Source organism: Pyrus communis, chromosome 9, assembly GCF_041283825.1.
Source record: "Pyrus communis isolate YQ-2024b chromosome 9, ASM4128382v1, whole genome shotgun sequence".
NCBI lineage: Eukaryota > Viridiplantae > Streptophyta > Magnoliopsida > Rosales > Rosaceae > Pyrus > Pyrus communis.
This window is the reverse complement of record NC_142573.1, coordinates 6,942,504-6,965,504: the sequence shown is the minus strand read 5'-3', so window position 1 is coordinate 6,965,504 and position 23,001 is coordinate 6,942,504. Positions and strand designations below refer to the sequence as shown.

Sequence of the window (23,001 nt, the reverse complement as noted above, 5' to 3'; positions counted from 1 at the left end):
ACACATATTTAACACATGAAAGAGCTCCATGGACTATCATCGGTCCTTGGAGCTGGCTAGGGTCAAATTTATCGGTGGTGATATTTGACACGTATGCCATGCTCTCATGCTTGTGCATATATACTACATGATCCCATTCCTATATACATGCATGCACGGAGCTTGTTCATATTTTTCTACAACTCTGTACATGTGCACATGTAGACTCTCATATATATATATTAAGTTGTTGGTCTAGCTTCGAGCCTATACCTAGGCATATGGCTTCAGTTTCCCCCGCCGCCAGCGCGTCCCCCTCCTCCCCTGCCCCCGCCGCCACCGCCAGCGCGTCCCCCTCCTCCCCTGCCGCCGCCGCCGCCGCCGCCACCCCGTCCCCCTCCTCCCCAGCCGCCATATCCATCAGGCTGCTTTGTTTCAAAATTGTCCTCTAACGCTTCTGATTCTGTTCCTTCATCGGTAACTACTACTTCGGACTGCTCAGCAGGCCAACAACACTGTCCCCCGCAAGTGTAGCGGCCATAGCGATAGCAACACCGGCCACAATATCTGCCACCTCCACCTTGGTTAACTTTCTTTGGCTCATTCGCTACCGCTTCTGATTCTTCAGGCCAACAACACTGTCCGCCGCAAGTGTAGCGGCCATAGCGATAGCAACACCGGCCACAATATCTGCCACCTCCACCTTGGTTAACTTCCTTTGGCTTATCCACTGCACCATATACAAACATATATCTCTCTCTCTTAGCCCTTGGTAGACCTTAGCAAGTATCCAGTACATATATCGGAGCAGTATGAATACAAAAAACCCTAGCTATGAATATGTAATTTCGAACTACGACACTATTATGAACTTACTGAAAACATATCAAATTCTTGTACACATTTTCTTTGTTCCATAATAATTGGGTGCATATATGTGGTTTTGATCGATCGTGCAAATGTAATGGGTGCATAGGTACGTGTATTGTGTAAAGTATAAACTAGCATACGGGAGGCCTTTCAAAACCAGTCTTGAAAATTTTCATGCAGAATATGTAAACCAATATTAACTAACATACAGAAGTTCATAAATTAACCTTTCTTCTCATCTTTTGTTGAAGCTTTCTTCTCATCTTTGGTTGTCTCGGCTTCAACAGCGGAGGAGATGAGAACAACAGAGCCAAACAGGAGGCCTAGCAAAATCAAAGTCTTGAAAATTTTCATGATTCTCCAACTCTTATGCTACTCAAAAATCCAACAAGAAAGACTAGAAGGATGTGAATGCCAAGACTTCGACGATCATCATTGTCAATTTATAGTGCTGGGAGGTGCTACTACACGACAGTATACATTATGGAAGTAGTGCATATTTACGAGCGAGGACGCAGATTTTTGTTAGCTGTATGGACAGAGTAGTAGTACGTACGCATGTACGTAGGTTTGACTTAACTAGGATAAACAATGCATCTTCGATTCTTTTCCGCTCGATATATGAAAAAATATAATACTAAGGATATGAAATTTTTTAAACTAAATTGCAAATCAAATAATGTGTAATCAATAAGAAACAAGTACGTTAATTGACACTTAATTAATAATCCAATCATCTACAATCATATCATTTGGTTTGCAAATTGAATTTAAAAAATTTGATCTCCCTAATATTATCCTTTAAAAAAAAGAAATACATGTTGTTCAGGCGTTCAAGCAAAGACACGTGTCTAGTTTGAGCTCTGCATGCATGCATGCGAATTGGACACGTACATAGACTTACCCATGTAGACGCACCAAATTTCGTTTTATTATTTTTAATATACGAATATCAAAAGAAGAGTTGAACACTAAACGCAGTAGGTTGAGGATTAAATTCTTAACTATCAAGGTAATTTACCCTTTATGTAGACACGTTAGTTTAAGAATTAAAAATATTAACCAGAGTATTTATGTAATGAGCCTCAACTCGAATGTTGATCTAACAAAATGCTTTTGAGGTAGACTCAAAATTAATACGGTCACGTAGTATTGTTGTTTTGCTTAAATTATAATACACAATATATATATGACAGACAGAAGATGGACACATTGAATAAAAACTCAAGAATTGATGGTCTGATTTTTTTCATCGCGACCTTTAGAAATAACAATCCATGTATTTCTGGTCTTATTCTAGATCAGAACGTCCCAGCCAAAGTACCTTAATTAATAGCTCGGTGCAGTGTATGTCACATCCCAACCCTCAGCTCCAACTATATTGTCCGCTTTGGCATTCCCTGCCCGAAGACAGAGCTACCGCACGGTTTTGTTTCTGTGGACCGGTACTCAGCCGTAGCCAGCGCCTGCTCTTCCCTCAGGGAGTCCACAAAAGGCCTAGTTGAAACTTAAGGTTGGCAATGGATATATAAGGCCCAAAGACCACGCCCTCACGGGCGATGTGGGATACTACAATCCACCCCCTTAGGGAGCCCGACGTCCTCGTCGGCACACCACGGCCGTGAGTCTGGCTCTGATACCAAATTGTCACATCCCAACCCTCAGCTCCAACTATATTGTCCGCTTTGGCATTCCCTGCCCGAAGACAGAGCTACCGCACGGTTTTGTTTCTGTGGACCGGTACTCAGCCGTAGCCAGCGCCTGCTCTCCCCTCAGGGAGTCCACAAAAGGCCTAGTTGAAACTTAAGGTTGGCAATGGATATATAAAGCCCAAAGACTACGCCCTCACGGACGATGTGGGATACTACAGTGTAGCTGGTTGTTGGAGGTCAAGTTGACTACCAATTCTTTCAATCTTATCTCATTGATTAATATATATACTCCTTGGTCAAATTCAATCCGAAAAGTTCTTGAAGAGAGTATTGTGTAAGAGATGAGACTGAGACCCTTGCATGTTATATGTCAGAGATTTGGCCGCAGTAAGAACAAGACTAGGATTCTGTCTCTTTTTCTTTCCATCTTCTTTTATGAGAGAAAAAAAAAAGGGGAGATAATCGTACTCTGGAGAACAATGTCAAAGAGCCAAGTTTTACTGTACCTCTTGTTGGATATTTAATATTATAATATAATAATTTAATATTTAATATTAGTTTGAATGAAAAAAATTAGTTTGTGAAGCGTTTCATGCAGAGAATGCAACACTTGTCGTGTAGCATTCAAAACATAATAGTTGTAACCTTTCCCTAATTTACTTACAGTTATGTCATACCTAATTGGTTGTCATGGTTATAGAAGTGGTGCGAACCGCAAAACATATGTATAGAGTTAGTCATGCTGTTTAGAAAAAGGCACTCGGGTTCTATATAAACCTAGTAACACTAAGCCATGAGAGAAGTAGAAAATAACATAATTAATTACTCTTAAGAAATAGGGTTTCCCCACTCTATTTCTCTCATTCTTCGTTTGTCCTTCGAGTCGTGTCTTGAGAGTACAGAATATATAAAGTTCGCTAGAGTCTGAAGATTGAAGTACTTTGACTTTGAATTATAGATTGTTGAATCTTGGGAGACGGACACCTACCAAACTATAAGCACAAGAGTAGGGGTAAAATTCTGTCTTTAAGATATTGCATTTATGCAAGCCTCAATCTCTAAGTTTGTTAGTATTTCTAACTTTCTTTCTAGTTGTTTATATTATCTTATATATAATTGATGTTGTGAAATTCTTTATGATTATTATTATTGGAATGCTTGTGTTATTTTCATATTTTTTTATTATTGCACCAACAATCTAAAGACAGAACTTTTTTCTCTTGCAATATTAGAGGGCATGAGAGTACATAATAGAAGAAGTTAAAATCAATAACATTGAATATAGCCCTAAACGCTAAGTAGAAGAAACTCTGATTTTGCTTTGGAAATTTTATGGGGCTGGATTTTATGTACATATTGATGTATATTAGTTTATTTGATGTGCTTGATATATACAAAATAGAATTTTACGACTTAATTTTCATGTATTGCATAATTGAGAATATAATACATACAATCCTTGTTCTCCAAGGTACGCTAAAAAAGGACATAAGAAATATCCTTCCTAATAAAGGAGTCTAATATCTAAACAATATTTACATTCCTATTCTAAACCAACCCATTCAACACTCCTTCTCAAGTTGGAGCATAGATGTCACACATGCCCAACTTGACAAGTGAGACATCAAAAACTCTACTACACACAACATGAGTGAGGATATCCACAAGCTGCTCTTCTGAGTTCACAAATGGTACTGACACAATTTTCTTCTCGAGCTTTTCCTTAATGAAATGTCGATCAACCTCCACATGCTTCGTTTTGTTGTACAGGATTCTCTGCAATTTCTCATGCCGACTTATTGTCACAATACAACTCTATAGCCTCATTTGGTTTGAAACCAAGACCCCAAAGAAACTTATGTAACCAAAGAACTTCAGACACTCCATGCGCCATACCTCTTAATTCAGCCTCCGCAGAAGACCTAGACACCACATTTTGTTTCTTGCTTCTCCAAGTAACTAAATTTCCACCAACGAACATAAAATATCCAGAAGTAGACCGCCTATCAGTCACATCACCTGCCCAATCAATATCAATGAACCCCTCAATTTTTAGATAACCAAAATTTTTATACAAGATTCATTTCCCTGAGGCTGACTTTAAATACGCCAAGATACGCATAACAGCAGTCATATAATCCACACTTGGTGAGTGCATAAATTGATTCACCACACTCACTGCATAGGCTATATCTGGATGGGTATGAGCTAAATAAATTAGTCTTCCTACCAGCCTTTGATATCTGCTTTTATCCACTGGTTCTTGATCCGGATAAATCCCTAAGTGATGTTTCTCCATAATAGGCATATCCACATGTTTACACCCCAAGCATACCTGTTTCCTTTAACAAATCAAGAACATACTTCCTTTGAGACAAGAAAATACCTTTGGATGAACGAGCAACCTCAACTCCTAGAAAATACTTTTAAGTCACCCAAACTCTTCATCTCGAACTCTGCCGAAAGGTTATTCTCCAGTTTGACAATCTCATCTGAATCATCCCTTGTTATTATCAGATCATCCACATAAATAATTAAAGCTGTTACTTTACCATTCCTCCGTTTCACAAATAAAGTATGATCAGAATGACTTTGATAATACCCATTCTTTCTCATGGTCTGAGTGAATCTTCCAAACCATGCACAAGGTGACTGCTTTAGCCCATAAAGAGACTTTCGCAATTGGCACACACCCGTTTTTCCTCCATTATCATATCCTGGAGGAAAATTTATATACAATTCCTCCTCCAAATGTCCATGAAGAAATGCATTTTTTACATCAAACTGTTTCAATAGCCAATTCAAATTTGCAGCTAATGAGATAAGAACTCGTACAATATTCATCTTAGCTACTGGAAAGAAAGTTTCTTGGTAATCAACACCATACGTTTGAGTATATCCTTTTGCTACCAACCGCGCCTTATACCTGTCGAGTGAACCGTCAGCTTTGTATTTAATTGTAAAAATCCATCAGCACCCAACTGGCTTCTTCCCTTTTAGCAACTCCACTACTTCCCATGTATTATTTTTCTGCATTGCCTTCATCTCTTCATCCATTGCTTCCACCTATTCTCGACTCTTTAAAGCTTCCTCTACCTGAGTTGGCACTTGAATTGACTCCACATTGTTTACCCAAGCTTGACGTTCAGGTGAAAGGTTTTCACATCACACATAATTTGCTATGGGATACTTTACTTTTCCTTCTGGAGAGAACCTGTCAGGAGGTACACCACGATTTTGCCTTGGTGGCAGTTTATATGTACTTATAACATCATTAGTTACATGAGCATCACCAGTATTTACCTCAGGGATATTCAGAAAAGATGTATTGGACGATGGCACGATCGAGCTAAAGAGAAGAGGGAAGCTTCGACATAAATCTCATGGCTGCTAGCTTCAGCAGATGCTTACGGTGAGGCTAGCTCGGCCTTGGTAGCAGCTGGCTAAACACCAATTGCAACACAGTGGTTCTCGGTACAAGTTTCCTAGGCGACAATCAGTGGCTGCCTATTTATATCATCTTCAGGAGGAAGTAACTGAGACCCTGCTTCCTCCCTTAGCACAGTATTGTCATCTCCCCCTGAATGACGCACGTCTTGGACATCGAACCACCCAAACACATCGTTAAGATCACAAATAACAATATCCCTCTTGGGATTGGAGGGTGAGAATACGGGAGTATAAAAATACTCAGATTCAGAGAAAGTCACATCCATGGTAACATACATGTGGCGGGTTTCAGGGTGATAGCATTTATAACCTTTTTGTTGGGATGCAAAGCCAAGAAAAACACATCGAAGAGCACAAGGATCCAATTTACTACAATGAATCTTGTGGATATGAACGTAAGCAACACAACCAAACACTCAAGGAGTAAGAGTGTTGGTAGAGACAACCGAAACATGTTCTGTCAGAACTTAGAATGGAGTATGAAATTCTACAACCCGAGATGGCATGCGATTGATGACATACACAAAATACGTAACGGCGTCCAGTCAAAAACTCTTAGGCACGGACGCGCCAATAAGCAATAAGTGAACAGTTTCCAAAATATGACGGTTTTTCCTTTCAGCCACCTCATTTTGCTTGCTTCAGGATATTCAGGCAAAGGAGATCATTGGGCGTGGCACTAAGAGAGATGGGCTATATTATGTGGATGACGTGGTTCCTGGAAGAGCTAATTTGGTTCATGCGTCACGTAATAGTAATTTATAGAAGGTATTGTTAATGTATCGTCATTTGGGGCATGCCCCTAATCCCACTCCAACTAATACCGAGGCCTTTTGTGATAAAACCTCACACCTGACGGATTGTGCTGATGGTAATTACCAAGTTGGGGACAATATCGGTGTTGTTGGAAGTGGGATGTATGGCCCGTCTCTCTGATAATTCTACATACAATAATGTATGTATGTTGCCACACTAGTGGTAATTGCATTATGTATATACTGGAAGATGTTTGTCGATTTTCATCTGGCAGTTAGTTATATGTGTGCTTTCATTGTCTGCAAATGTATGTTACAGCATATATGCCTTCTTGGCTTGGTTATTCTCACTAAAATGAATCTGCCAAGCGTATGATATTAAAAGAAAATTAATGAATAGATATTTATGCATTTGACAATGAGATTTTATTGATGTCTTTGGCCATTTACCACCATGTTAAAATTTAAACGTCATGTCGGTTGATGCCCAGAGTGTTTTTTTCTAGAGAACGAAATTAAATTATTTCATGAGTTACTGATAAGTGACCTGGATATCTCCATGAAAAGGTATTTGGTGCTTTAACCAATCAGTTTAGTGTGGTTCGTGGTTGGGGGCTGAAATCAGATATGGCTATTCTGAATTTTCTTTGATTATCATGATTGGTTTTGAGATATTTTGAGAGAAAACATGGATATATTGATAATATATGTTGCACTGCAATCATGAATCTTTTGTTTCACATATGCGATTCTCATGATTCAATTGCATCATTCATGAATATCTGGAAAGTATGTTTGGCATTGACTTTTCTATTAGAAAGGAGGTGACGGTTATCCGCAAATTTAGAACGGTTACAGTGATATATCTGTTGGAAATATGCCCTGAAAGTCAATCTTTGGAAGAAACCTTTCAGGACAATGAATTGATGTATATATGACTCTTATACATCGGAAGGCAAAGATACTAATTAGGACTATCTCAATGAACAAAATATGTCCTAAATAGTGAATCCATGGACAATGGATCGATGGAAGAAGTAACCTAATGATGTTAGATTACAGAGACCTTCTTCTCATAACCATCATGTCCAAAAAGGTTCTTGGTCATAAGGATTGTCGGAGGGATACTGACAATCCATAGACCGGTACATACTATGTTTGCTTCAATTCGAAGGATGGAAAGTCTCATCCCATTCGTGTAGCGACACTAAGACAAGCATGTAGGTGCTCATTAAGGGAATGAGTTCACTGAACACAATCAAACGAGAGTACTTGCATGGAGGTCTACTCACATGTCAAGCAAGTAACTCTAATGGTTGGAATAATGTAAGTAATCCTTTGACCTGAGGCATCGTCGTTGTCTTGTGGTTAAGTACTTAATCTTTGATTATGTTAAAGTCATTCCATACGCGAGTGTCCAAGGCATCGTTGGGGTTAAGCCACTTAGCCATGAAGGCAAGTGAATGCGCAACAAGGAATCTCTAATCCTCGATAAGAAAGGATGAATACTCTAAGATATGATTCGGGAATCTTCGGCCGAAGTATCGAGCGTAATAAAGGAAAGCGTTCCTATATATCTCAATTGAATCGTATAAGAAGGAATAATCACATTAGGGGTTTGACATTATAAATCCATACCCTAGTGATGTGATTGAGAGTATTGTTTTAGAGAAGGATCGAATTACATTGTAATTCCAACTGAATAGGTTCTCCGAATAAACTTCTACATTAGCTTGGGTAGCCATGATATATGGTTAGATGTCACTCATGGCTTGTGAGTTCTTCTAGATAATTAAATGTAGTCATCAAAAGGAAGGTGAATTAAAAGTAAGTTTTAATTCACTAAGTGATTGGATAATCAATTGGATTGGTGCCAATCACCTCACTGCCTTGCTAATTAGAACCTAAAAGATTGTTCACCAATACACTCTTGTAGTGAGTAACTAATGGATGAAGGAAATAATTAATTGGATTAATTAAGTGTTTTGATTAATTTAGAAAGTCTAAAGAAATCATAAAAGCGATAAAGATCGTTTTGGGCTTATAGAAACGTTCGGGTTTAATTAGGCCCATTGGGCCAAAACCCATTGGGCTTTTATTCAAGCATTGGATGACTTGAAATAATTAAAAGCCCAAAGCCCAAACCAAACACATATGGCCGGCCAAAGAGAGGGAGAGAGGAGGTCAATTGTTGACTTGTTTCTTTATGTAATAAAAGGAACATTATAGTGAAAGATTCATTAGGGTTTTGATGTGTTCTAAAATAACAAAAGAGAAAAAGAAAAGCTCTCTCTCTTGAACACAAAGGGCCGGCCACCAAGGGGGTGATTTAACTAATCATCTATACACCCTTTTGGTGATTCCTTCATCTTTCTCATTACAAAGTGGGTGAGGATCTTTAGAGGTTTTCATATCTTTGGAAACTTGAAGAGAACCTAGGAGCACTTACTATACAAAGTGGAGGAAGCAAGGAGGGAGGCTAGGCTCAAGGAGTTTGAGGAGCAAAGATCTTGGAGGTGGTCCATCCTTGGTCTAAGATCTAGATCAAGAGGTATAAAACTAAACCTCTAGTTTGTTCTTCTTATAAATTTTGTTTTGATGCATCTTATATAAACCTATGCATCTTGAAGGGGATTTGCATGACTATAGCTTTGTTAAAATGTATGACATGCTTCCGTTGCTTTCGTATATAAATTTTGAATTGTATATGCATGCTAATCACTAGAAATCCCACATGAATCTCATAGATTTCCCTTCAAGTGGTATCAGAGCCAAAGGTTTATGTATGATGTGTCCTTTTAGATTTTATGCATATGGGTTTTAATTTTATGTATGTCATATTATTGCCTCATTCAAAATATGTTTATCTTTTGTTTTTTCAAAGTGTTGAAAAATTGTAAATCAAAAGTTGAAAAGGATATGCAAGAAAAGTGTTTTTGATGCATGAATGAAGTTTGAGTTTAAATTGTTTTTCATTCAAAATATGTTTATCTTTTGTCTTTTCAAATGTTGAAAAAGGTGTATCAATAGTTGAGAAAGATATGTATGCAAAAATGTTTTGGATGCATGAATGAAAAGAGGGTTTAGAAACAAAAATTTTGGGGTTTTATTCCTTAAAGGGGGTTCGGCTAAATGGGGAATTTTTGTTAGTGTTTGTGTTTTGTTTTGAACCTCACACACACACCTTGAAGCTAGAAAGTAGTGATCTTGTCACTTTTGTTTTTTGGGTTTGAAAAATCACCAAGAACATACAAATCTTGAAAAATATGTTCATGGTTTTGTTCTTGGTGTTCATGGTTTGGTTTTTGGGGAAAATGGTTTTACATGCATTGTTTTGTGGTTATGGATGATGTACATACCATCCATAGCCTACACCAAAATTTAAATTAATACCTAGACTTGTCTAGATATATATTTCCATCACCCTTTTCCCTAAAGTCCTTAAAGCAAAATTAAGTGGCAAACAAGATATATTTTTCTTCTTCTTTATGTTGAAATAATGCAAGGTGGGTGAGACCTACCCACTTCCCCCTTCATTTGGCCGGCCAACTCAAGTGGTTTTCCCACTTGAGGGTCCTTTTGTAATCATGAAAAGTTTGGTATTACTTTTAGTATTTATGGTTTGACCCCTTACTTTTTCATATTTGCATTAAGACCCCTACTATTTAAAAATTGAAATGTTTGATTTTAATTTTGTTTAAAGTTTAAACTCATCATTTAATTATGCCCATATGCACTAAATCTAATTGATTATGTTGCATTCCATTTAATTATTTAATGTGATTAAGTAGTTAGAAAATGGGTGACTATGGACTTATGCCTTAAACGATAATTGAGCTATGAGTTAAGGCGCTAAAATCAAATTGTTTGAACCTTGGGAATGTGTTTTAATTACTGTTTCAATTGGACCTTGTCACGTTTCGACATTAATCTATCTCTCCCTCTTAGTATGTGTAATTTGTAGGAATTTGTACAAATCGGTTTGTAATTCTTATTACTTCTTAATCACTTTTAGTTAGTTGATTCCCTCTAGTGCTAGACTAGAGTTTCTTTAACTATTGGTAAGGAGACATAACTAAAAGAGGGTTTTGACATGAGATTAAAGATTAAATGGGTCCAACGCCCTAATAAGCAATGAATGATTGTCTTTCATTTCTAATGGCTCAATGAAAATGTTTTAATTGGATTGAAAAGCACGTAATTAAAATGACACAACCTCCCCGAGATCTTATTCAACAATGTTGGCTCGTTGTTGCAATAACCCAATAAGTCCATGGTCATCCAAGAGCCTAAGATAACTATAAAGTCCAATTTCAAAGGATTGCAAAAACCGTAGTAGTAGTAGTTACTTCCAATATTTAAAAAAAATTCGTTTTTGTTATTGATTTGTTTTTCTCAAAACAAATAGTGGGAGTATCATACGCTACTAAACTATAATGATTTCAATTAGTAGTTATATATATCTCCAATATTTTGAAAAATGTTTTGATATTGATTTGTTTTATGAAAACGAATAGTGGGGATATCATATGCTACTAATTTCATTAACTTTGGACTAGTAGTTGTAATAGGACAATTTATTTGAATATGTTTAAATAAATAAAATTGATGAGACCTTAAAATCCCTCAACCAACAAAGAATATTAAGTTGATAAGCGAGAGATGCTTTGAACATTTCTTCGTAGGCCTTCCACCGTGGTGGGCTCCAATCGTTTGTGACTCATGCACCAACTTCACCCTATAATGGGGAGGTACAAAGTATGTGCTTACATTCAGGAGGAGTCCATAAACATATGATGAGGTGAGTGTAGACAACGAGTATGACCAACATGATATAATTCTGAGGTTATGCTTGAACCTTTACATAAACTAAGCATGGTGGGAATAACTTAACTAAGTGCAATGGTGCCAACATGATATAATTCTGAGGCATTCATTCTCTAGAGGCCAAACTAGATGGGTAATTACAAGAGTTGTAAATGAATAAAGTGTTATTCTCTCATCATTATTTTTGCTAACCAACATGATATAATTCTGAGGTGGGCTTGGTAATGGTGAGTCTCCCATACCCCGCTAAGAGTTCAACATAACTCTCGGATTCTATTTGAGGGATATGGAATTTGCCAAAAATGGTGGGTGGTGTCATTTGGTTCAAAGACCCGAATCGTGTGACTTAATCAACAATCAAACTAATTTATATTATTGTTTATGTATTTAGATATGGTTGGAAGCACATTCGCGAAAATACTCGACAAACATTGCCTAGAGGGGCACAATTTCCCATCATGGTATCGTAATGTCAAGATTCTCCTAACATTGGAGAAGATTATTTACGTACTTGATAAGCCTATTCCTGACATACCTCTTGGCCCTGAGGTCACAGAGGATGAACGTGCTAAGTATGACAAGCATGTTGAGGATGATACACAAGCCAAGTGCTATCTGTTGGCTTCCATGAATGAGGAGCTACAGAGACAGCACGAGGGCATGGACAGTGCATTATCCATAATACTCCATCTTACGGAGTTATATGGTGAAGGGACGCGCAACCGTCGCTTTAACACTGTTTGTGAACTTGTGAAGACCAAGATGGTCAAAGGGGCTCCAGTGCATCAACATGTACTGAAGATGATAGGATTCATAGAACAACTGGAGAACCTAGGTACTCCACTTGACGGGGAATTGGCCCAGGACTTTATATTGGCTTCTCTTCCTGATTCATTTTCGCAGTTCGTAATGAACTACAACATGAATAAGATGGATCATACTCTCTCTGAGTTACTAAACATGTTAGTAACTGCTGAGAAAACTATGATGAAAGAGAACGTTGTAGGGACTTCTGCAGTAGCCTACAACAAGCCATCCTCTTCCAAGTCTAAGCCGCAAGGCAAAGGCAAAGGGAAGGAGAAGAAGTCACCCACTCTTAAGCCGAAAGGGGGAGTGAAGAAAAAGAAGGCAATGGAGCCCAAAGGGGCTTGCCACCACTGTGGAAAGGAGGGACATTGGAAGAGGAATTGCAGGTTATACCTTGCAACTCTTAAGGACAAGCCACAAGGTATGGTTTATGTTCTTATCTTCAATTCTAATTGTTAGATCTTCTAAATATTTATATTTGATATAAAGTGCTAATCACTTATATAATTGTATATAGGTGGAGGAGCTAAGTAGAAGAGGAACAAGCAAATAAAAGAGTGGAGAAGGGTTCGGTCACCATGTTTTTGCTTACTACTTGGGAAGTTTGTTTAGGCATTTAAAGATTGTCTTTAAACTTTCTTATTGTGTTAAGAACTTATTATGTGGCTTCATATGATGGAAGACCACTATTAATGCCTAAATGTTTGAAGGTACTTAAATAAGTCTCTAAATGTTTAGAGATAATTCCTTTTAAGTTAAACATTGTGAATGTTTGTGTTATCATATTAATGTAATGTGACGAATGCCTTCTAAAATATTTCCTTAAAGTAAAGTTATGAATTGAAGATTGTCTTGTTGTATCCTAGATGAGATACATGATAATAATGATATAAGAAATAAGAAAAACGTTTCTTATATGGTTATCACTTAAACCACAATAATCAAGATCACTCTTGATACAATTAGTAGTTTTGAACAATTAATTGGACATTCTTAAAATTGTTTTAAAATGTCAAGTGTGTTTAAACCAAAAATTTAAGTGTCTAAATCAATAAAATGTTTAAAGGTTTTAGTCACTTAATAACAAGACAGCAACTTAGTGAAGAGTGAAACAAATGAGCTTGAAAGGTTTTAAAGCTACTACACAATGTCCTCAACCCGTATACTCCACGTTTATACAATTTTTGAATGTATGAAATGATTTCTCATTAAAGTCATGAGAAATAGTGGGAGGTGAGAAATTGGATATAAACTTGAATATGATTGGTTTATAGTTGTCTAAATAATAATAGTACTTGACTATTATTGAGAGTTTATAATTTTAATTGTTAAAAGACTCAAGCTCTACAAAACATTAATATTATATGTTGTGTAACATTCTAAAGAATAGTCTTTGAATGTAGGTTTCGTCAACCTAGCATAAAATGGTTATATGTTGGGAGTTGTCCATCATTCTCTTTTATGAGAACAAGCTAAATTACAAAGCATATGGACAAGTTGATAAAACAAAAGGGAATAGTTTCAAAATGAGTCACAACATATAGTTTAACAACAAGACAATCCGAATTCGTCACCTTATGTAACTATAACGCTCCATGTAGTTTTTTGATAAAGAATTATATCAACCACCTAGAAGGAATGGTTGAGTTTCTATATCCTTAGTAGAAGCCTTGCTTTCACTAAAGACTTGGATAATTCTTATATGACTACATTAAAGTCTTAGTATGACTAAAACTTGAAGAATGGTGTATGACACCATTTAAATGATTCATTTAAATAACTTGTGTTAGCTAGTATTGTTGATAGTCTCAAAATTGTTGAGACATCATTAATAAGCTAATGGATCTCAATGATTGTCAAAAGATCCAAAACAAGTTAGTGGGAGCAATATGCATTCAAATCAAGAAAAATTTAAGTGTTAAGTTTTGAATGAATGCTAAGTTACAACAAGCCCAATGGGAGTGATGTCATAATTTGAGCAACAAAATATGAATGAAGTCTATTTGATAGACTTGATCAAACCTAGATGTTACTCGAAAAATGACAAGACATGACACGGTTAATTTTAAGTATAGACTTGAATTGGACTTATTGATATAACAAAGGCTATCTCAAGGAAGTTATATGGGGAAATTAAATCTCAAATGTTGAAGATTTAAGAAAGCATTTTACTATATGATAGAAAATCACTTTCATAACCCTTATAATGAATGTGTCATAAAATCACAAAAAGGGACACATGTATGGACTTGTGAGTAGATATCCAAAAGTGAAAAACCATGGGTTATCACTTTAAGATATTACTATATCCCAGGATCAGAACCAAAGCAACTGATAGAGTATTATTGCCTTTAAGAAAGGAACATCAGAGTGGGACTTTGGAAGCGTGCATTCACTTAGGTTACGAACCAAAGTGAAAATAACCCATTTTAACAAATGGAACTTCATAATGGATGAAGTACTAATCATATGAATGTATTGTTAGTATCGTACTACAATGGTCTCAAGGTTGGAGCAAAGTTTGTATAAAGTATACAAACAAAATATATGTCGATATATTGTTTTAGAAACTGCTTCAAAAGGTGTTTTGAAAGGAAGGGGTTCTTTTAGAACCAATGATTGAATCCAAACCATAAGGTCGTTAGTAGGATACTACGACATAATGGGGCGATAGCTCAAGCCATGGAATCAAGGTCTCATCAAAGTATTCGAACACAAGAAAGAGACATCATCAAAATGTTTTAGAAACATTTGATAAGTAAATCCCTTTTAAATTAAAAGGTGATTAATACATAACCAAGTTAACCTACGAGCATAAGCTCACTCAACTAGCATGTATAAGATACACTAGTGATTGACTTTAGTGCAAGTGGGAGATTGTTGGAAATATGCCCTGAAAGTCAATCTTTGGAAGAAACCTTTCAGGACAATGAATTGATGTATATATGACTCTTATACATCGGAAGGCAAAGATACTAATTAGGACTATCTCAATGAACAAAATATGTCCTAAATAGTGAATCCATGGACAATGGATCGATGGAAGAAGTAACCTAATGATGTTAGATTACAGAGACCTTCTTCTCATAACCATCATGTCCAAAAAGGTTCTTGGTCATAAGGATTGTCGGAGGGATACTGACAATCCATAGACCGGTACATACTATGTTTGCTTCAATTCGAAGGATGGAAAGTCTCATCCCATTCGTGTAGCGACACTAAGACAAGCATGTAGGTGCTCATTAAGGGAATGAGTTCACTGAACACAATCAAACGAGAGTACTTGCATGGAGGTCTACTCACATGTCAAGCAAGTAACTCTAATGGTTGGAATAATGTAAGTAATCCTTTGACCTGAGGCATCGTCGTTGTCTTGTGGTTAAGTACTTAATCTTTGATTATGTTAAAGTCATTCCATACGCGAGTGTCCAAGGCATCGTTGGGGTTAAGCCACTTAGCCATGAAGGCAAGTGAATGCGCAACAAGGAATCTCTAATCCTCGATAAGAAAGGATGAATACTCTAAGATATGATTCGGGAATCTTCGGCCGAAGTATCGAGCGTAATAAAGGAAAGCGTTCCTATATATCTCAATTGAATCGTATAAGAAGGAATAATCACATTAGGGGTTTGACATTATAAATCCATACCCTAGTGATGTGATTGAGAGTATTGTTTTAGAGAAGGATCGAATTACATTGTAATTCCAACTGAATAGGTTCTCCGAATAAACTTCTACATTAGCTTGGGTAGCCATGATATATGGTTAGATGTCACTCATGGCTTGTGAGTTCTTCTAGATAATTAAATGTAGTCATCAAAAGGAAGGTGAATTAAAAGTAAGTTTTAATTCACTAAGTGATTGGATAATCAATTGGATTGGTGCCAATCACCTCACTGCCTTGCTAATTAGAACCTAAAAGATTGTTCACCAATACACTCTTGTAGTGAGTAACTAATGGATGAAGGAAATAATTAATTGGATTAATTAAGTGTTTTGATTAATTTAGAAAGTCTAAAGAAATCATAAAAGCGATAAAGATCGTTTTGGGCTTATAGAAACGTTCGGGTTTAATTAGGCCCATTGGGCCAAAACCCATTGGGCTTTTATTCAAGCATTGGATGACTTGAAATAATTAAAAGCCCAAAGCCCAAACCAAACACATATGGCCGGCCAAAGAGAGGGAGAGAGGAGGTCAATTGTTGACTTGTTTCTTTATGTAATAAAAGGAACATTATAGTGAAAGATTCATTAGGGTTTTGATGTGTTCTAAAATAACAAAAGAGAAAAAGAAAAGCTCTCTCTCTTGAACACAAAGGGCCGGCCACCAAGGGGGTGATTTAACTAATCATCTATACACCCTTTTGGTGATTCCTTCATCTTTCTCATTACAAAGTGGGTGAGGATCTTTAGAGGTTTTCATATCTTTGGAAACTTGAAGAGAACCTAGGAGCACTTACTATACAAAGTGGAGGAAGCAAGGAGGGAGGCTAGGCTCAAGGAGTTTGAGGAGCAAAGATCTTGGAGGTGGTCCATCCTTGGTCTAAGATCTAGATCAAGAGGTATAAAACTAAACCTCTAGTTTGTTCTTCTTATAAATTTTGTTTTGATGCATCTTATATAAACCTATGCATCTTGAAGGGGATTTGCATGACTATAGCTTTGTTAAAATGTATGACATGCTTCCGTTGCTTTCGTATATAAATTTTGAATTGTATATGCATGCTAATCACTAGAAATCCCACATGAATCTCATAGATTTCCCTTCAATATCAGTTCGTAAAATGAGTTCTTTTTTTCAAAAAGGAATGAATCTGAATTGATGCATTTAATCCACAATGCGATAGTTCTTTCATCGGGATAGAGAAGATAGCCCTCCTTATATCCGTATGTGGCTAAGAATTTTGGTTTGTGACAAAGAAAACCATTGATTTCAAGGTCATTGAAATGAAATGGGCATGACGATATCCATAGGTGAGATCAAAGGCCAAAGATATAATTGAAAAGCCTAACCATATTGTCTGTAAAACAAATTTAAGCCTTGTTTACAAACCACATGTACATGGTTTTATTACATTCGGGCAAAAGATTTGGTGAAAGAAATTAACCAACCAAGTCGTTTTGGGATAATTGAATTTCACGAGGATGATGGAGGGAGATTTAGTCTTCTTTATGTCTTGTTCAACTATTAATAATTAAATGTGACAACAAAAAAAATGAGTTTTACTTATAAGCCAAGTTAGTCATGGATAAAACCAAAGGACATTCCTTTGAGAGAAATTATACAATGAAAGTATGGGGGTCTTTTGGAAAGGAAAAGACGATACATTGAAAATGTGTGGAGCATCTTGCAAAATTAAATTAGCCATGATGATGCTTATTAAGTAAGCATATGAATGGTCATGCATGGTAATCATAATATGGAAAGGATGAAAGTCAAGAAGTGCTTTTCCCATAATGGCTAGTGAGGCATGAAGGCCTAGGAAGATAGATACATAAGGTTTATCTTAGTTGTTTCCTACTTTTTAAAGAACAAAACATGATCGATTTAACAATAATGTTAGAAATTAACCACAATTATCGAAGAATTGTGGGGGTAGCTTATCTATTTTTGAGATATGAGATTTACTTACAAAGAATGGAAACGTAATTTGCTAATCGGATGAGACAATCAAAATGTCATCTCTTGTAATGAGTAATTGTTTAAGGTATGGCAAGGTTATAGACCTTCTATAGATACCTTATATGTGGGGGAAGTCTACTTCCTAGTGTTGGCAAATTATTGCGTAAGTCCTAACATATGTTTCGAGGACTTAACATTGGAAAACAACTATTCTCGTATGAAAAATAATTTCATAATATGGAAGTGGACACCATAAGAGTAGTCAACCTTAGTGGAACCAATTATTAAAGGTTTGACTAGAGAGTAACTTGATCATCGAGGCGAATGAGGTTAAAGCCAACATAACTAATGAATCAGCTAGGCGGAAACCTAACTTAGTTGATTGGAGATCCCATGGTTTAAGTTCAATAGGCAAACTAGTTGGGCATGATTCAAAGAAGTTAACACACTATATACCTCATTCCTATGCTGGAAGAAGTGTGTTGTCTACAGAAATTTTACGATGTATATTTATACTTAATGACAGTGATATCTTATAAATAAGAGGAATAGAGCAAACTGTTCTTAATCAGTGGTCACCTATGTAAGGGTAGAAGTAGGGCACTTCTATAAGAATGAGATGGCTAAATTCTCTAAAGCTCTCATGAATTTAGGATTTGTTCAGGACCAAATTGAACACAACCGTATGAACCGCAATATATTAGGATTAGTGATGTGTGTTGCTTATTGTGTTAGTTTACTGCTGCAGTGAACAGTTCAAGATCTTCCACATCCACTGCGTCACCAAGTAAACTCGATAAGTATTCACTAGGGTAGGTTCAAGTCCAAAAGACACATCTCTCGATGCATCTTTTGTCCGCCTGTGCTCTCAAATTCTTCCTAAATTTTCATTCATGTGGGGGATTGCTAAATATTTAATATTATGATTAATCTCAGTTTACTACCCAGAAGTTTCATGGTTTTCAACATTTGGTACATGAAGTTTTTTTTTCATCTTAGAGTCATACCTCAAGTCTTAATTTTAGGACAATTTCATACATCTGTTAAGTTTTTTGTCAGAACATCCGTTAATTGATGGCGCGGCACCTACGTGGACAATAACAAGACGCGACGTGTCAACCTGACATTTTAATTTTTTTCTTCCCCCAAGTCCCGACACTCCCTCCCTCCCTCACTTCGATCCTCTCCACCCATCCAACCTAATCCTTCATACCCCAAAACCCAACCCCAGACAAGAGACGCTGCCATCCCCCTCCAATACCACTTCAACGGCCACCGTCCCCCTCCTCCACCTCCAGTTCCCGCTTTAATTAAGTATCGCTTTCAATTCTTATTTTCCACCGTCCCCCTTTTCTACCTCGGGTTCGGGAAGATCCATGTCAGCATCAGATTTCGAGCGAAGGGTTGAAGGTCGTGACCGGATCTGGAGGAGAGGGTAAAAGAGATGAGATAGGGGTAAACAGTGAATTAGGTCGGTAATAAGTGGATATGGCAGTGTTGGTCTGGAAAATCCAGCAGACAGGGTCTAAGATGGCTCGTAAAGATTTTGATTTTGATTTTGCTGCTACTGGTGTTTCTGAATTGCATTCAAGGAAACGAAAGGTTGTCATTATTGCTGATGTCGCTGTTGCTGTTGGGGAGAAGAACTAACCTCAAGATCTCTTGTCTGCAGTTGGGTTTTGGGGTGTGAAGGATGAGGTTGGGTGGGTGGAGAGGATAGAAGGGAGGGAGGAAGGGACTCGGGGGGAGGGGAAGGAGACGGCCCAGAAAAAAAAAAAATTTAATTTTAATTTTTAATTTTTTTATGTTTTAATTTTTTATTATTTTCTAATGTCCAAGTAGGGTCAGCTTGACACGTGGTGTCTTATTATTGTCCACGTAGGTGCCACGTCATCAGTTAATGGATGTTCTGACGGAAAACTTAACGGATGTATAAAACTGTCCCAAAATTAAGACTTGAGGTATGACTCTAGGATGAAAAGAACTTCATGTACCAAATGTTGAAAACCAGGAAACTTCAGTATAGTAAACTAATATTAACCCTTAATATTATAATATAATATTATAATATTTAATATTAGTTTGAATGAAAAAATTAGTTTGTGTGTTTCATGCAGAGAATGCAACACTTGCCGTGTAGTATTCAAAACATAATAGTTGTAACCTTTCCCTAATTTACTTACGGTTATGTCATAGCTAATTGGATGTCATGGTTATAGAAGTGGTGAGAACCGCAAAGCATCTGCATAGAGTTAGTCATGCTGTTTAGAAAAAGGCACTTGGGTTCTATATAAACCCAATAACACTAAGCCATGAGAGAAGTAGAAAATAACAGAATTAATTACTCTTGAGAAATAGGGTTTCTCCATTCTATTTCTCTCATTCTTTGTTTGTCTTCTGAGTCGTGTCTTGAGAGTACAGAATATATAAAGTTCGCCAGAGTTCAAAGATTGAAGTGCTTTGACTTCGGATTATAGATTGTTGAATCTTGGGAGACAGACGCCTACCAAACTACAAACACAGGAGTAGGGGCGAAATTCTGCCTTTAAGACATTGCATTTATGCAAGCCTCAATCTCTAAGTTTGTTAGTATTTCTAACTTTCTCTCTAACTTTTTATATTATCTTATATATAATTGATGTTGTGAATTTTTTTTATAATTATTATTATTGGAATTCTTAGGTTATTTTCATATTTTTATTATTGCTCCAACATCTCTCAAGTTAGAGTTGAAATTGGATGGCAATGGGGTGTGGATCGGAAAAAATATTTTACAAAGATGGATATCGCTCACACGTTATTGACTTGTTATAATATGGGTAATATAATAATGTTGATTTGTTATGAATTTAAGATATTTTATCATTAAATCCTCACAAAATAAATAAAAAAATTTGATATTGATCCATAAATTAATTGACAATACAGAGAGTTGATCAATTTCTTAAGCTCTTAAATGGTTTGGTCTCTTAAAGATGAGACTTTGTCTTCACATTCTCAATGTTCCTTATGTGTGGTAAATTTTTAAACTTAACAAATGGACGATACAAATGGGATAATGCGGAGCACGTGTGGTTCTTAGACTTCACACTAAAGAAGTTGAGATTACACTGTAAATCATGACAATAGGGGAGTAGCTCAACTCCTTACATGATTTGTCCCTCACCGATGTGTGACATTATCTTCACATTCTCACAATAAACGCATGTAAAGAAAATTGATTGTTTAACATTTGACATTGCTGTAATAGTTATACTAAAAAATTATTCGTCTCAACTCTGTTGTCAGGTTCTCAATTGTTTTTAACATTGACCATTTAAACAAAATATATTCATACAAAACCATTTTATGAAGGTGACACTCTATAGACAAATGGTTACATTATATAAAGTAAATTGAAGCATTGATTTCACAAAACTGGTATTTAAATTTGATGAATATAGAACTTAGTTGTTAATGCGAATTTCGTGATAATTTTTAAATTTTTATCAAAATTAAGCACGTGATAGGATGCAGTTCCTCAGCTTACTTCTTAAAGAGGTTTGTGATGAAAATTGCCATGGAGTTGGTGTGAATGACCAGCGCTCCACAATTTTTCAAATTTAGAAATTATTTTTAATTCGGGTGCATCCAAAACTATATGGTCAATGTTCTAATTATCTCTGTAACTAGAATGAAACCTAGAAGAAACTAATGACACAAGTGTTGGATTCTGATGAGTTAATATTATATTATATATTTTACCCTATTCTTAGTATAATTTGGTAACTATTTTGGTAGAATTTTGATACTTTGCTTTATATTTTCAATATAGGACATTCGACTTTCTCTGCAGCAAAAGATGAGTGATTCAAACTGGAGGACGTTCGTGTGTCTCTTGGCGTGTTCGTTCAAAATTTGGGATTTTTCTACCAAGCAGTTATTTTCTGGTGATTTATTAAAGAAGCAATGCGCGTTGCTGAAAAGTGACGTTTATGGACTTTGTGTTTTTGGAGCCCAATATGACCTCAGATGGGTTCGTGGCCTTCTGGAGAAGTGTTCAGAATAGTCCAAGCTTTAAATCCAGCTATTTGAGCCAATTTTGGAGCTGATTTGGGTCCAAAACGTCGCTGTGCAGAATTTTGGACGAATTTACCAAGTCAATTTAGGATTATGTTTCCTATTTTATTTCAATTTATTAGGCTTCCTAGTCTTATTCTAAGACCTTTTACTAGGAGGATTTTAATTAGAGTAGTATAAATAAGCATTTTTGGCTAGTCTTTTTGTTTTTTTTTTGGGGGGGGGGGGGGGGGGGGAACCTACACAAAATTTGAGAAGAAGAATTTGACTAAAGCTTAGAGATTTTCAGACTTTATTCTACTAGGTGTTTTCAATCTTTTTTTAGTTTAATATAATTCTTTTGATTTTTAATTATGAATATGCGTAACTAATTTTCTTTTGCTAGGGTGATGCTTTGAGCCTTAGCATGAATATGTAGTTTTTATTTAATTGCTTGTGATATTACGCATGCATAGTTTGAATTATTAATCACTGTGTGAATTATCTCAAGCAAATCTTTGCTTCTTTTAGCTTCAAGATTTCGAAAATTAGTGAGTTTTCCTTTGAAACAATCCACACATTCAATTTCAATTGATAAATCAAATTAGCTTTTGACAACTTAGTGATTCGGTCTTTTGAAATGTGTCCTAGTCTCTTGTGCCAAAGGATATAAGAACTATTTGTGTTTAACATTCTCTTGGTGCTTGTGTTCAATGCATAATGCTCATTCAAAATTACACTACATTCCTGCCATAGATTTTCAACCAAATTAGCAGCCCCTAAGATTGAATCAATACAACCTTTTTGAAAAAGTTTCAAACAATCATTATCACCCAAAAAGAAAATACCATGTTTTACAAGTTTAGAGCCTGAAATTAGGTTTCTCCTCATCTTTGGCACATAAAGGACATCATGCAATTGTAGAACAAAACCATAAGACAATTTTAGCTTGACTGTCCCAACAGTCTTAACTGCCACTTTTGTTCCTTCCCCCACAAAA

The 23,001-nt window shown here is 36.3% G+C and overlaps 3 protein-coding genes across 3 annotated transcripts; 1 reads left to right on the top strand and 2 right to left on the bottom strand.

Annotated features, from left to right (window-relative positions):
* Positions 1 to 266: 266 nt before the first annotated feature.
* Positions 267 to 1,266, bottom strand: LOC148694145 (uncharacterized). The gene is made up of 2 exons (XM_088700634.1): positions 1,077 to 1,266; positions 267 to 709 (listed from the first exon to the last, which is right to left on the bottom strand). Exons 1-2 carry the CDS (start codon positions 1,201 to 1,203, stop codon positions 267 to 269), a joined length of 570 nt encoding a protein of 189 aa, XP_088556760.1. The 5' UTR covers positions 1,204 to 1,266.
* A 2,810-nt stretch (positions 1,267 to 4,076) lies between these two features.
* Positions 4,077 to 5,558, bottom strand: LOC148694144 (uncharacterized). The gene is made up of 4 exons (XM_088700633.1): positions 5,484 to 5,558; positions 4,937 to 5,285; positions 4,375 to 4,520; positions 4,077 to 4,277 (listed from the first exon to the last, which is right to left on the bottom strand). The coding sequence occupies exons 1-4, from the start codon at positions 5,556 to 5,558 to the stop codon at positions 4,077 to 4,079; spliced, it is 771 nt and encodes a 256-aa protein (XP_088556759.1).
* A 3,390-nt stretch (positions 5,559 to 8,948) lies between these two features.
* Positions 8,949 to 13,188, top strand: LOC148694143 (uncharacterized). The gene is made up of 3 exons (XM_088700489.1): positions 8,949 to 9,257; positions 11,925 to 12,761; positions 12,858 to 13,188. The coding sequence occupies exons 2-3, from the start codon at positions 11,927 to 11,929 to the stop codon at positions 12,872 to 12,874; spliced, it is 852 nt and encodes a 283-aa protein (XP_088556615.1). The 5' UTR covers positions 8,949 to 9,257; positions 11,925 to 11,926; the 3' UTR covers positions 12,875 to 13,188.
* Positions 13,189 to 23,001: the final 9,813 nt, after the last annotated feature.